Here is a 13,116-nt window from a genome sequence, read left to right as displayed (position 1 = left end):
TGGCCACCTTCTACTTCAAGTTCTGCACTGCCATGTTTACTGTTCCCATAGATCACCACACTTCAAAGCCTTGAGGAAGAGAGAATAAAACAGGTCATCAGAAGCCAACTTCATCTCACCAAAATGAAACCACACCCTCAGTGTGCTGGTTGGATTATTGCAAAATCAGCTCCAGCATGGGTCAGAAATGGGTGAGAGGCATTTCACCACTGCACTCGTTAGAAACTGAAAGGCTGCAGACTCCACATGAACACCATGCTGCTATTGGTAAACACCACCTGCATTGCTTTTGTGTAAGCTTCAGCACTCTGAGCAGTACCTGCTGACAGACAGTCACAGTAGCCCTACAAGCATTCTGCATTCATAGGCCTGAGCTCTAAGCAGATGATCTCACTGCCAGAACAATCTAATGGCCTGGTGAGCTCTGTGATCCCAGGCTGGACGTGCACAGGAGGCCCAGAATGCCCTCCAGTGAGAGATCAAGTAGTGCTAGGCCTTCCTTTCATGATCTAAACATAGGCCTTTGTTCTCTTAAGGTTTTGTTTGGGGTCTTTTTACATAATTTCTACCAAATCAGTAAATATGCCACAAGGCACACAAATGCCATCCCACAACTGCAGCACATGACCCTCTGCCTGCTTTTAGCTTCCTGCAAGTCATAGTTGGGAGACCTCAATGAATGTAAGATATGCTGCTAGGCACAGCTCTGAGGTATCAGCTCCAGCTGGAAAGGTTCTGAAAACCCCAGAGATAGTATTTTGTGAACATGCAAGGAGTTCTATACAGTTTGTTCAACTTCATCTTGTAAATGACACAAACTAGTTTTGTTACAAAAAGGTACAAGGAGTTGCCAAAAAATATGCTTATACTCTGGCGAGGAGATGTAAGTATTCAAAAAATTTGCAAGATTTAAATGCTATACTTTACACAATAATCCCACTGAAATATGAGATCCAAAGGCCTTTTAACAGGTGAGAGATCAGCAAAATTCATCAGTTTCACTGCATCAAGATCTTGGTAAAGTCAAATGCCTAAAAACCTCAACTGGCTTGCTGGATGTGCTAGATTTAGTTCTGTCCATCCCAGATACAACTGTTAGAATACCTGTTTATTCAAAGCTACACTGAGGAACTAGAGTACATACCACACCAGAGAGCAGAGGGGCAGGCAGTAGACCCAAATACAAGAGCACCACAAAATACCTAGTACACCACTATTTGTAGCTCATTATACACAAAATATCAGAAAAACACTTTTGCATTTCTATGCTCTTGTTCTCTTCAGCTTCTCAGGTTCAAAATATTATGTGAACCTCCTGTACAGTGAACCTTATTGTACAGTAGCCATAACACTGGAAAGCCATCCATTAATTATTAACACAAATAAAAGGGGAACCAAAAACCTCCAAGAAGAGGAAGGGAACAAACCCTGTTGCCATCATCATTAGAGGTGCAGTGATTTAAGAAAAGGCTCTTGCACTCTGTTTCATGCAGAAGCAGGTGGCAGCATGTCAGTTCACAGCTTTGCCTTTGCATGGAGCCCAGCCAAAACCTGTCACCCAGTGACACATGCCATCTCTGTTCAGCATCACACAGGTAGACCTCCCTAGCAGAAAGGGCAAAATATGGAGTATTCCACAGCCAAAACTGGTGTCCTGCCACAATACAGCTCCACAGTGCCAGGGATAGGACCTTAACTCAGCTAGCTGACATCCTGCTGAGTCACCAGGGACTGTTCTAGCACTGCTTCAGTCCCTATCACTGCACAGTCCAACTGCCTGCTGGCTGTTTTTGAAGTGTTAGAGTCATTCTGCTCTGAACTGTGGAAGATCACTAGTACAGAAGTTGCTAGACAAGTTACATATACCCATACTTGGGTCTTTATTTCACACCAGCTTACCAACAACAAATTTCTGTTCTACCCGAAACTGCTTATACTGCAAAGAAAACACAAGACCCAGAAAAAAGCAAGTTCTGCTTCCCCATTCTTCTCAGGAAGTAGTGTAAGTGCAAACTAGTTTTGTAGAGCAATTTTAAGTGCTAACCTTTGGACGATCTTCTCTTTTCAAGGCTACTGCTTCCAGTTTTGCTTCATACTCGGCTTGAACTTGGTCTCTCTTCTTCAACACATTCTATGGGCAAGAGAAAAGACAGCTGTGAAAGGGATCCTCTTGTTCCTTCCCCCGGCCTGCAAGAAACACTAAAGTGACATATCTTCAGTGCCAATTCAGCCCAAAGTCAGACTTTCAGATTTACTTCGTTCTATTTTACAGCATTCAGGGAGTAGCTTTTAATAACAAAGAGCGCTTGCTCTCCAATAGCTGGCAGGGTCAGATAAAATTCAGCATTTGGACAACCTGGACGCTGTCATGAAACCATTAATATAACCCTGACTACGTAAATTTAATTCATCAGTTGACCTATTATTGCCATGAAAAGGATATAAACAAAAGCATCAAAGCTGACAAGGACTAATGTAAAGTTTCGGATATCCTCAAGCAGCAGACAGACAACAGCATTGGCTAAGAAACAGGAATACCACCACAGAAGGTATTACAGCTCCCTTTTCACTTGCAAAGACTCTTCAGAATCCTTTAAAGCAAGCTGTCACGTCCTGGTGTTAACGTAAGCCTTTATTTTAGATCAGTTTGCAGGGTTTGGTTGTTGGTTTAATTAAAAAAAAAAAGAAAATTATGAAAAGCACAATTTACATGAAAAGCATTGGACTGCCTGAGAGAGCTTCTCAAGCAGTAAACATTTTCTTGACAGAGTATTCACAAAACAGACAGCCAAAGATGCCACCCTTGGCTTCTACTACATCCACAAAGAGCTTCACTAAGGTTATACCACAGTCTTACAATTTGAAAACAATCACAGGAATTAGTCTTTATAAGAATGTCTTACTAAAACATAAGCAGTTTTGTGTCTGTAAGAGCAGGAAACTTACCTGTTCAGGTTTCACAAAGAAACAACTAGTATTTTTTAATTACTCAATTGATGCAAAGTAATTATTAAAAATGCTCAGAGGGAAGTCAGCCAACACTCACTGTAAATCTGAAATTCTCTTGCAGCTAACTTGGCTTTGAGTCTTCCCTTCTGCCACCTAGAAGGAATTGCCCCATTAGGACCTGAAGTGATAACTAGTCATTTTAACAGTTCCAGACAAGGCTAGTAACACAGGACTAGTCATGTGCACTGCTGCCTACAGAATTATGTTTTTAAAAGAGTAGCTCCTCAGAGCTCTAACAGCCAGTCCAGCCTAGATCTAACTGAGGACATAAAAGTCCCGTATCTACTAATCATCATCGTTTCCCCTCCTCCTTCTTAAGCCAAGAGAAGGTCAACAGTTCAGTTGCTCTAGACTAGAGATGTTGCCATCAACAGTCTTATAAACGTCAATCCACGATAAATGGGAATGGCACCTGATCCACAAAGCTGCTATTAGATTAGTCAATAAAAAAGGGCAAACCTGAAAAGTTCACCTTCAACAGCTTAACTCTCTCTTTTGTCCCACAAGCAAGCATGCCATTGGTTGTGTTTGCTTGACAAACACAACATCCCCCCGTTCTTTTTAGAATCTATGCAACTATGTGGGATGGCCTTTAAGTGATTGAGGTTACCAATGCAACTAAAGTCTGAGAGATTTAATAGGTATTTCTAGTTTGCACTGCCTCTTGAACCTCAGCCAACTGAAATTTCTTCTGTGAAAAACAACTGTCTCCAGCAATTGCATTTTGCCTTTAGAAGCCTGGAGTTAGGGCAGGAAGCTGAATCTATACCAGGACTAGCCAATGATTAACAGTTATTGGCAAACTGGATTCAAAGAACAGGTGTCTTAATTCCCCTGAAGTGCTCAAGTCCACCTACTGTGGACTATTAACAATGAGCTTGTGAATACAGTTTTAAGTATCCGGTAATGGCTGACTTGTAAGTGATGGGAAGAATACTGCCCTCCCTTCCACTTGTCCCGTATTTTCCTCTGGCACCTCCAGGGAATCTCCTCTCAGTTCCAGATCGATGCCTTGATGCTTTAGCAGCAACTATGAAAAGCTCTGCATCAAATATCCTCAAAATTACCACAGACCATGCAATACTAGTTAAGGTCTCACTTAGAGAGATAAAAAATTTTTTAAAAGTTGGAAGAAAACAAACACCAAACAGAAAAAACTCAACCAGCACACCTCAGTTATTTCAGGTCAGAACTAAACCAGTGGTGTCTGAACACTGAAGACTTAGCTTGGTTTCAGCAACACAGTTCCTTCTCCATTTTGTATTTAGTTGAAAGGTTCTACCTTGGCCTATACACAGCTTCAGTTTGCTATCAGCCTCCTATCTCAAATTTCAATTTTGATCCTATTTGCACACCACAGCTTCCTACTGTGACTAAATGTCACAAAAGGATCTCTAGTTACTCATGCCCCTAAAGACACAGTTAACTATTAATGTGGTGCTTGCTTTGAACACGCATTAAAAGTAATATCCAAGGACATCCCTGAGGATCACATCATTTGATAAGCCTTTCCAGCAATGTTAAGCATACAGAAGTCGTATAACATCCTAATACCTGCACTGAATAATGTATAGGAGAGTTTGTCCTCTGCACATGCCTACCTGGGCAATGCCAGTGTACATCAGCAAATGGGGTACCACATGTTTGCTGACATGGGCCCTACTGCACCAGGAATGGAGACATAACCGTGCCATGTCATGGAAACCATGGAAGAGACCTCAACGATTATCTCGTCCAACCTTTCTTGGCAAAAGCACACTCTAGACAATATGGATCCTGTCCAGCTGGATCTTAAATATGTCCAGTGTTGGGGAATCTACCACTTCCCTGGGGACATAATTCCAAAGGTTGATTGTTCTCTTGTGAAAATTCTCCTCGTGTTCAACAAAAATGTCCCCAAGAATAATATGCACTGATTATCCCTGTTTTTCCAAGGGTCTCCTTGTGAAAAGGGAGCTTCCGTCATATTTGTAGTCAATCCTTAAATACTGGTACATGGTGATATGATAAGCCTTCCCTCAAGGTTGAACATACCCAGCTCTCCCAGCCTTTCCTCACACAGCAGGCTTCTCAGTCCCTTGACCGTCTTTGTGGTTCTTTTCCGGACTCTATTCAGCTTTTCCACATGTCCACATATTTTTTTGTGCAGCAGGGATAAAAACTGAACACATTTGTGGCCTAACAAGTGCTGAGCAGAGTGAGTAATTTGGAAAAGGTCTCTCCTGGACGCTTCAAGCACATGTTTTAACTCAAGGCCACAACACCAGCTTCTGCCCTGTTCTGCAAATCTTTCAAACAAACCCAGAGACTAGGCTTCCCTCAAACCAGCTAATATTCTGTTCAACCAGAACTATTGGGCTTTGCCTCCATACGTGCAGTTCGGCTCTTGCCCTCAGCTACAACCATGCTCCTGAAGACATCAAGGCCTCTTCATCTCGGAACAGTGACGATAATCTGGCAGTTCTTACCTGAGGGCCATTCAGCCAGCTACAGACTGCTCTATTGATCATGTTCCCATACCTACACCAGCAGTACAGTGTGCAGCAAAGAAGCTAATCGAGGTTGCACTGAACTCCTAGTACCTGAAGACTTACCGTCCATCAAGCACCCTGTGCAAAAGATGTGCTCTAAAAGACCCAAACAGACTTTCATCTCACAGGTAGTCCTCACAGCAGCTGATGAAGAGGAATGCACTGCAAGGAAAGAGGATGCCCCTTTCAACAGAAAGCCTCCTGCACTCCAAGTGTAACCTCCTTACTAACCTTGGTTACTTCCTTGGTGTTATGGATTCTGCAAAAACAGTTCAGTAGCCAGTTCAGAAACAGCAATAGGCTGATGTTTCCTAGCAGAAGAAAACTGCACTTTGTAGAACCTGAGAGTTCAGTTTTGCTATTCGAGAGGTAAGGAAAATATGAACAGTCTTGGCTAACAGTAGTTTTTGGTTTTAATTTTCAAATTTTAGACTGAGTAAAGCATCTCAGTAAGATGCCCAAGCCAGACACTGAACAGCATAATCCTTTAGAACACTAGAAAGTCAAGTCCACAGTTTAAAAAGCTCAAGCTAAAAAGCAAGGGTTTCTTTGGCTGAAGAAGTGCGTTAGACAGTTAAGTAACTGTTGGCTTGAGACAGTGCCATTATAAAAGGGTTCTAAAAGGCCAAAAGGAAGCTTAGGTGCAAGTCTGTAATGCCGCTCTGCCTGTGGTAAGTGGTGATTATCTGCCTAGAGTAACTCTTCAGCTAAAGAAACCCTTGCTTTTTAGCTCAAAAAAAATTTCCCCTGCTATATTTGTGAAGAGCACCTCTCACAACTCGGTTTGGCTCTTCAGATGCCATCTTTGGTAGGCATTTTTAGCATCAAAAGCCAGACATTCTGAGTTAAAGTATTTAATCACTAGCCTCATGTTTATCTGTAAGCACACTCCATCTACCTCCACTTCCTACAGTCCAAACATCCTGAGACAAGGCCTCCTACAGCTCACTGTGTTCAAGTAATACTTTACTATTAATAAACTTCCGTAAAGAAAACACACTTCATTCATGCTGGGGTCAAATCCATGGTGACAAAAGCAAAGAATATACTCAGGGAATTAGTGTAAAGTCACCTGCAAGAATACTTTAGCCACACAGGAGATGCACAACTCCTGAAGTTGGGAAAAGACATCTACAAGTAAGTGTTTCAATTCTCAGTTTGAGAACCATAGGATGAGATTAAGAATGACTATCATGTTCAGACTGTAAGTTTATAATGGGCTGTTAGATCTGTAAAGGAGTGTGTATCATAGCCTTGTAGCAGTTGTTCCAAGTGGAAAGTGTTCAGAAGGAACTTGTCTGTAAGTCCCTTATAGAGGGACTGCTAATACGTACTACGCCATAGGCGTGTAGTGAAAAGCTCCGATGGATGAACCAAAGTCCTTGATATAATATTTTAGTGAAGTTTACTCAGTAGTTCTTCTCCCCATTAGATGTGATTGATTACCAATACTCCTTAACTTCAAGAGAATAAAACCCACATTAAAGTAGCTTTTATAACATCTGCGTAAACAGTAAAACACCAGGTTCTTAGAGAGATTAAGAGTCACAGAATACCATCTTTACGCAGTTACTTGGTATGCAGAACTTAACAACAGACACATCATGCCTAGGGTATGGGGATGACAGAGGAAGCCGTGCCTGTCATTTGGACACATGGTTCTAAAACAAGGCACCCAACTCTGCTACATACAAGTGACAGAAATTACTGTGCTATTATTCCTGTAGGACCAGGCACTGACCCTGTCATGAAGAGCTGAAGCACAACTGGTTTCAAATCTCAAAGAAAGATTCTAGGCAGCCACAAGATGTCTCCAATAGAGTACCACCTGCCACACCAATGAAGGGGCAACTCCGCAACACGTTGTGTACACCCTACAACACTAACCCTAGCTTGACTGAAGAGCAGACCAGACAGATACTGCTACCCATGCAGTACCCAGCTATTAAACATACCTAGTTTTGTTTTGACTGTGAAAATATCCTCCTACTTAATGTATTATTTACTTCCCCACTTTTCCCACTACCATCATTTCTCACTGTTAAAAAGAACAAACTCGCTAATTCCAGGCAAACACAATGACAGCACTTTCTGCCACAGGGCTCTCTTTACCTTCATTGACTCAGCATACAATATGTATTCCCTAAGCACAGGCAGGAAGTCTTCTGTCATGTCCTCACTGAGTTCTTCAAGAGCTGTGCAGCAATTCCCAATACAGGCAGACACTCCTTCCAGTGGCTCTGACAGCTCAACCTCCAGCCCTCCCCAGGTTGAATAAACAGGCCCATATTCTCGTAGTTCCACCAAGTATTCTGCAAGAGGCAGATGGAAAATTAGATTAACAGAGTAAGAGCAAGACACAAAGATGTGCAAACACAAAACAGGAGAAATTATGCACCAAGTCTGAGTAACATTAATCCCCACAGGGAGCCAAGATTTGTGTTGTGTTAGCATTTTTAAAGAGACGGAGCTCTACGGCTGCAGAGGTGACAGGTTCAAGTTGCCTATTTCTTAACTTACCATTCCTACAGACTTCCAATACAAAGACTCTTGCACCTTTGCAGTAGCCAGTTAGTTTTTTAAACATACGTAAGACTTAACTCCACTAAGACAGGCCTGTAAAGCTTGTCTTCATCTAGGAATTCCATTTTTACTCCTCCAGGTGGAATGTGACGCAGTCCAGTGCCTTAATTGTGTCTCCCCTGATGGAGAACGCTTTTTAGAGTCTTTGCCAGGAGTCAGAGACGAATGGGACTTTTAGCCTTCTCTTTCTTCTGTCGTTGTTTATTAAGTCTTATCAGCGAAATACAAGCCACTATCGTGACCCAGACATAGCGTGAAGTAGAGAATGCAAGAAAAGCCAAATTATCAAGATAGCACAGCCTTTTTAAAGGTAAATTAACCAATAAAAACTTAAAATGAAAGATATTTTCACTTTTCTACCAATGTCTAGTAAATTTTCTTGTCACGCAGACAGGAACTGCGGAATTCTTTATCCAATCATTCCAAACTACTTCTACTGCAGAACATGGAGTAGTAGAAGAAGAAGAAGAAGGTCTGGAGAACAACAACAATCCTCCATTTTGATGTTTTTTGCTTTTATCTACTTACTGCATTAATAAACCCAAAACCTCTAAATTTTTCACCCTGTGATAATTTTACATAATATTCTATCACCTAGCTCACACCAGTGTAGATTGTAATTCTTCCCAGAGGGTAGGCAATTTTCTCCATGGATGAAGGTCAAAAACAGTGTTGTCCAGGGGGGTAGGACCCTTCCAAACAGGCACAGAAATGTTCTCTGCATTCTGGGCTCCCATAGAATCTACAGAATTCCACCTTCTAAAAATTCTTTGAAAAAATTACTCTAGTAAGATAGTAGGTTGATATAAAAAGTTCAACTTTAAAAAAATATTTGGAGAGTTGTGCTAATATCAGATACCGTGTTAGGTTTTGGGCCTTTTTAAAATCTGGAACAGGCATTAGATTTTGCCCTGCGTGTGACTTATTACAGGCCAGAATCATCAACACAAATTATCTTGATCATGCTATCAACCAGAGTAAGACACAGAGCATTCAGATTGAAGTATTATGATGGAACACCTTGTGTCCTTACCCAACTGCTCCTTGATAATCCGTTGTGCTATTCTGTCAATGGTACCAAGCTTTAGAGAGAATGTGTCCAGATAATCCCCAATGGCTGCAAACTCCAGTGGCCGACTTCTTAATTTGTAGCCTCCCGTAACGTATTTGACAGATTCCCCCATCTTTGATAGCAAAGCCATTCCTTGCTTTTTGTAGGCATTAAGATCCTAGGAATTAAAACAAACAAAAATAACGAAACCAAAAAACCTCAAACCAAACCAAACAAAAACCAAAACAAATTAAAAAAAGAAACCAAAACAACAACAAAAAAAAAACCAAAAACCAAAACAACAACAAAAACCACAAAACAAACAAAGCAAACCACAAAAAACAACAACAAAATCCAAAACAAAACAAAAACACAAAAAAACCCAAAAGCACACACACGAAGAAATATGTTTAGGAATACTCACTTACATGTTCAAATATTAATACAATGAAGGGTATTTTCCAGTCAAGATCAAATCTTATGAAGGCAAGAGATTACACGTGACATGCAGCCTTGGACAAAGGCTTTCTACGAGCTGTATAGCTGAGCACAGCTTCAAGTCTACCCCTAGATGGAGGTATATTATCCAGGAGAATAGCATGAAGTACATTAGAAATAACTAAGTAGCCTGACTTTGCATGTGGCCATACTGTCCCATGTTCCTGTACTCTCACCAGAGAAGCAGCCATATTAACAGCTCTGGTTCCACCAAAACAGTTCACATCATTCATCTACACATACATCTAAGTCACAGCCACAATGCCAGTATTAACCAGATGTACCAGCTGGCTCTCATGACCTAGTAGAGAGCTACACATTGCACACTTATTTGGTAAGCAGCCTCCTCACTCCAGATCCATGGTCACACAGGAGGAAGGTGAAGACTGCACGCAGAAAAAGTGCAGCATGGGGAGACCAGCAAAGCTTCTCTGCAAGAGGCACTGTAGCTCAGGCTGGGTCAGATGCATCCATGTTGCCTCCACAGAAAGTGTAAACTTCCTTGACATTCCTTTACACATTTGCATAAACCAACTTTCTGAAAACCTGTGCTAACAAGACTGACTGCCTACAATCTTCAAGGGATTTCATCTTAACAGTACACCAGAAAAAAATTGTTTTAGTTAGCCAAAAAGCATTTTGAGTTTTGCATTTTACTCTTTCCAGCAGAGGTCAGTATTCAACATCTCAAAACAGGACAGGGCCAGGAGCTATAACTAGGTTATCCTATACAGCCTGAGGAAGAGATGTGTTCAAACGAAGTAGGCCTGTAGAGATCAAGCATTCAGACATATTACCGACTACACTAAAATCTTAAGTGTTCTTAAAAAAAAAAACACAAAAAACCAGCAGCCATCTTCAAAACATGCACTATGGTATTCCTTCCAAGTACTTAACGTAAGTCAAATGTAAGTCTGATTACAAAAACCTGACATCTTAGCAGCTATTATAATTTTCTATTATGTTTGCATTTAAATGCAGTGGTTCCTTGACTTTTACTTTCCGCGTGTCCTAAGCTCTAGCTGCAAACAGGCATCAGAAAAGATCCTTGAACTCAAAATTATTCACTCACTCTCTCAAGCATTCTAGTATGTTACAGGTCGAAACAGGGACCCCGAAGAAATGCTGGTTTCTCCTTTTCAACCAGAAGGTGATCTTATGACTTCCTGTAGTAACTAAATTCTGAAGTCCTAGCACACTGAACTGACACTCACTGCTCCACTGGACCAAGTTCAAACACTAGAGACAGTCAGCAGAACAGCTGTCCTTTCCCCCTTCCTCCCAGGATGCTCAAGGCAAACTCTGCCAAAAGCATAGGATGAAGCCCTTGACATTCATTTTACAGGGGTGGAAGAAGAGAAAAAAGCAGCTAAGAACAGCTGAAAAGAGGAACAGAGCTATCTGACATTTAAGGTGCTAAACAAATTCTGTTACTGGCTTGTGTCACTGGTTAATTTCACCATGGAGGGGAAATAAAAGAACACTGGAGATTGATTCCTAACAGCAAGCAGAGCATGAACCTGAAGTGAGCTCAAACATCGCATTTAAGTGAGCCAGAGTAATGTGACTTTGGAAAGGCGTGCTTTTATAGCTCTTCTCACCTATCTGGTAAAACCCAAGCATAGCTGCAGGTCCTCTTAGTCTGATTTAAAATGCAGTTCTAAAGAAAGCCAAAGAAAATTGCACCATTCCTGCATGAGTCATGCAGAAGATGAGCATGTAACTGCTGGCTGAGAACAAATGAGAATGAGGCTTCCATGCTTAGTTTTGAGGGCATCAAGTGCAAGCAGTATAAAAAGCACAGTCAAGATAAAAAGTCAAGAAATTTGCAAGCTTTCGTGCAAGGGAGACTTCTCTTCTTCTACCCCTTCCCTCCTCCCCAAAACCAGATTTTAAAGTCTACCGCTTTCTGAATTTTTAATCTCTCTTGCGTAACAGGAGTATGTTCTAGGCTTCAAAACAAGAATTCAATTTATCAATCTGCCAAGAGGATTCCTCTTCCCTTCAAGCACAGGGAACCTATACTGTTGTCACTCATAAGGGTCCATCACACACAATAGCCAGGGTCCCCAGCAACCCTCTGGTATTTCAGAGGAAGCTCTAATCTCCACATGTAGTTTTGTTAATGCCTTTTCACCTTAATTTTTGAAGGGATTGCAAAGGTTTCTGTTCCTTTGTTCCTGTCAACAACTGCATTTGAAAGTTACTGGCTTACCTTAGCTGTGAGAAAGACGTTGAAGTGCTCATTAAAAGACAGCACTGGGTGATCAGTTATTCTCTTCAAGAACTTGTCTAATGCTTTCCTCCTTGTCTCCACAAACTCTTCCGAAAAGCGATCAACAACACCCTTCACCACAAATTTTTCAGGCAGAGGCTGTCAGAGATAAGCAAACAGCACAAGATTCAAAAGACCAAAAACTTGCTTTTGTTATTTGGAAGCAAACAAAGCAGTCAAATTCCAGTCTTAACAGGAACTGAAACGTTGTGTTTGCTAACATGAACCATGCATCAGATGGGATTCAAGCTGTGCTCAGAATTACCCTTTAGCTGGTCTGGCTTAAAGCTAGCCATTCTACTGAGTGGCTTCAGCTGAGAGCCACACCAGGGAAGTCAGACAGTACTCACACTAAGTACTTTTAACATAGCTTAGATTGTTCTCTCTACTGCTATCCACGTTCACGATCCAGCTCTAAAGAGATGCCAGAAGAGCTGCATGCTATTTGTAACAGAAGTGTACACACCCCCCCACCACCCAGTGTTGAAGCAAGGCTGCCCAGTCTAGGGAAACTCAGAAAATTTGACTATTCTACTTACTCCACACACTCCTCTCTGACCAATTTAGAGGTTTTGAACATGGTCCTCCTGTAAAAGGCTGATAGCCTTACTGAGAACACTGAGCAAAAACAAACCAGCAGCTTGACACAGCAAATGGCTGGATCTTTTCTGAAGTACGAGCACACCCAGTCATCTATCATGGCTGACTTTCCTCAGTATGCTTCTGTAAGTGATGAAGGTCTGACAGTACATCCACTCTTACATCTTACTGCCTTGAGTCCATCAGTTCATCTCCGCAGTCCAGCTTGGCATGTAAGCCCAGACTGTCTCCAGACTTGCTATAGTCCCCCCTGTTACACTTAGATTACACACTCTGAACTACCACTTTGGATGGAAGACAACTTTTTAAGCTGAAGCATGGTTAGTTTCAGCTCTACCACTAGATCTGCTTTTTTTCTGTACAGACAGCACGGACTTCAAGATTAACATCAGTTTTAAAACTGTGCTTCACATTTCATTCTTGTGAACCAGTCCATCCAGACAATCTGCTTACAGTAAGGCTAGCAATGACAGCCATTTTCACCCAGCTCAGGAATCAGGACTCACCTCTGGAAAGAGTCTTTGTCATCTAAAATCTGTCAAAAATAATTAAAGAAAAAGAAGTCTATA

At 41.5% G+C, this 13,116-nt stretch overlaps 1 protein-coding gene across 2 annotated transcripts in view; it reads right to left on the bottom strand.

Annotated features, from left to right (window-relative positions):
- The window catches only part of SNX30 (sorting nexin family member 30), a 68,415-nt gene that overhangs the window by 26,628 nt on the left and 28,671 nt on the right, over window positions 1-13,116 (bottom strand). For both annotated transcript variants that reach the window (XM_039566898.1, XM_039566897.1), the window contains exons 4-7: window positions 11,888-12,046; window positions 9,157-9,352; window positions 7,653-7,852; window positions 2,045-2,131 (exon numbers count right to left, since the gene is read on the bottom strand). In XM_039566898.1, coding sequence (XP_039422832.1) covers window positions 2,045-2,131; window positions 7,653-7,852; window positions 9,157-9,352; window positions 11,888-12,046 — 642 coding nt within the window. The remainder of the gene's footprint in view (window positions 1-2,044; window positions 2,132-7,652; window positions 7,853-9,156; window positions 9,353-11,887; window positions 12,047-13,116) is intronic.

Source organism: Corvus cornix, chromosome Z (genome assembly GCF_000738735.6).
Source record: "Corvus cornix cornix isolate S_Up_H32 chromosome Z, ASM73873v5, whole genome shotgun sequence".
Classification (NCBI taxonomy): domain Eukaryota; kingdom Metazoa; phylum Chordata; class Aves; order Passeriformes; family Corvidae; genus Corvus; species Corvus cornix.
The sequence above is the reverse complement of the archived record's forward strand: the minus strand, read 5'-3'. Positions and strand labels throughout refer to the sequence as shown.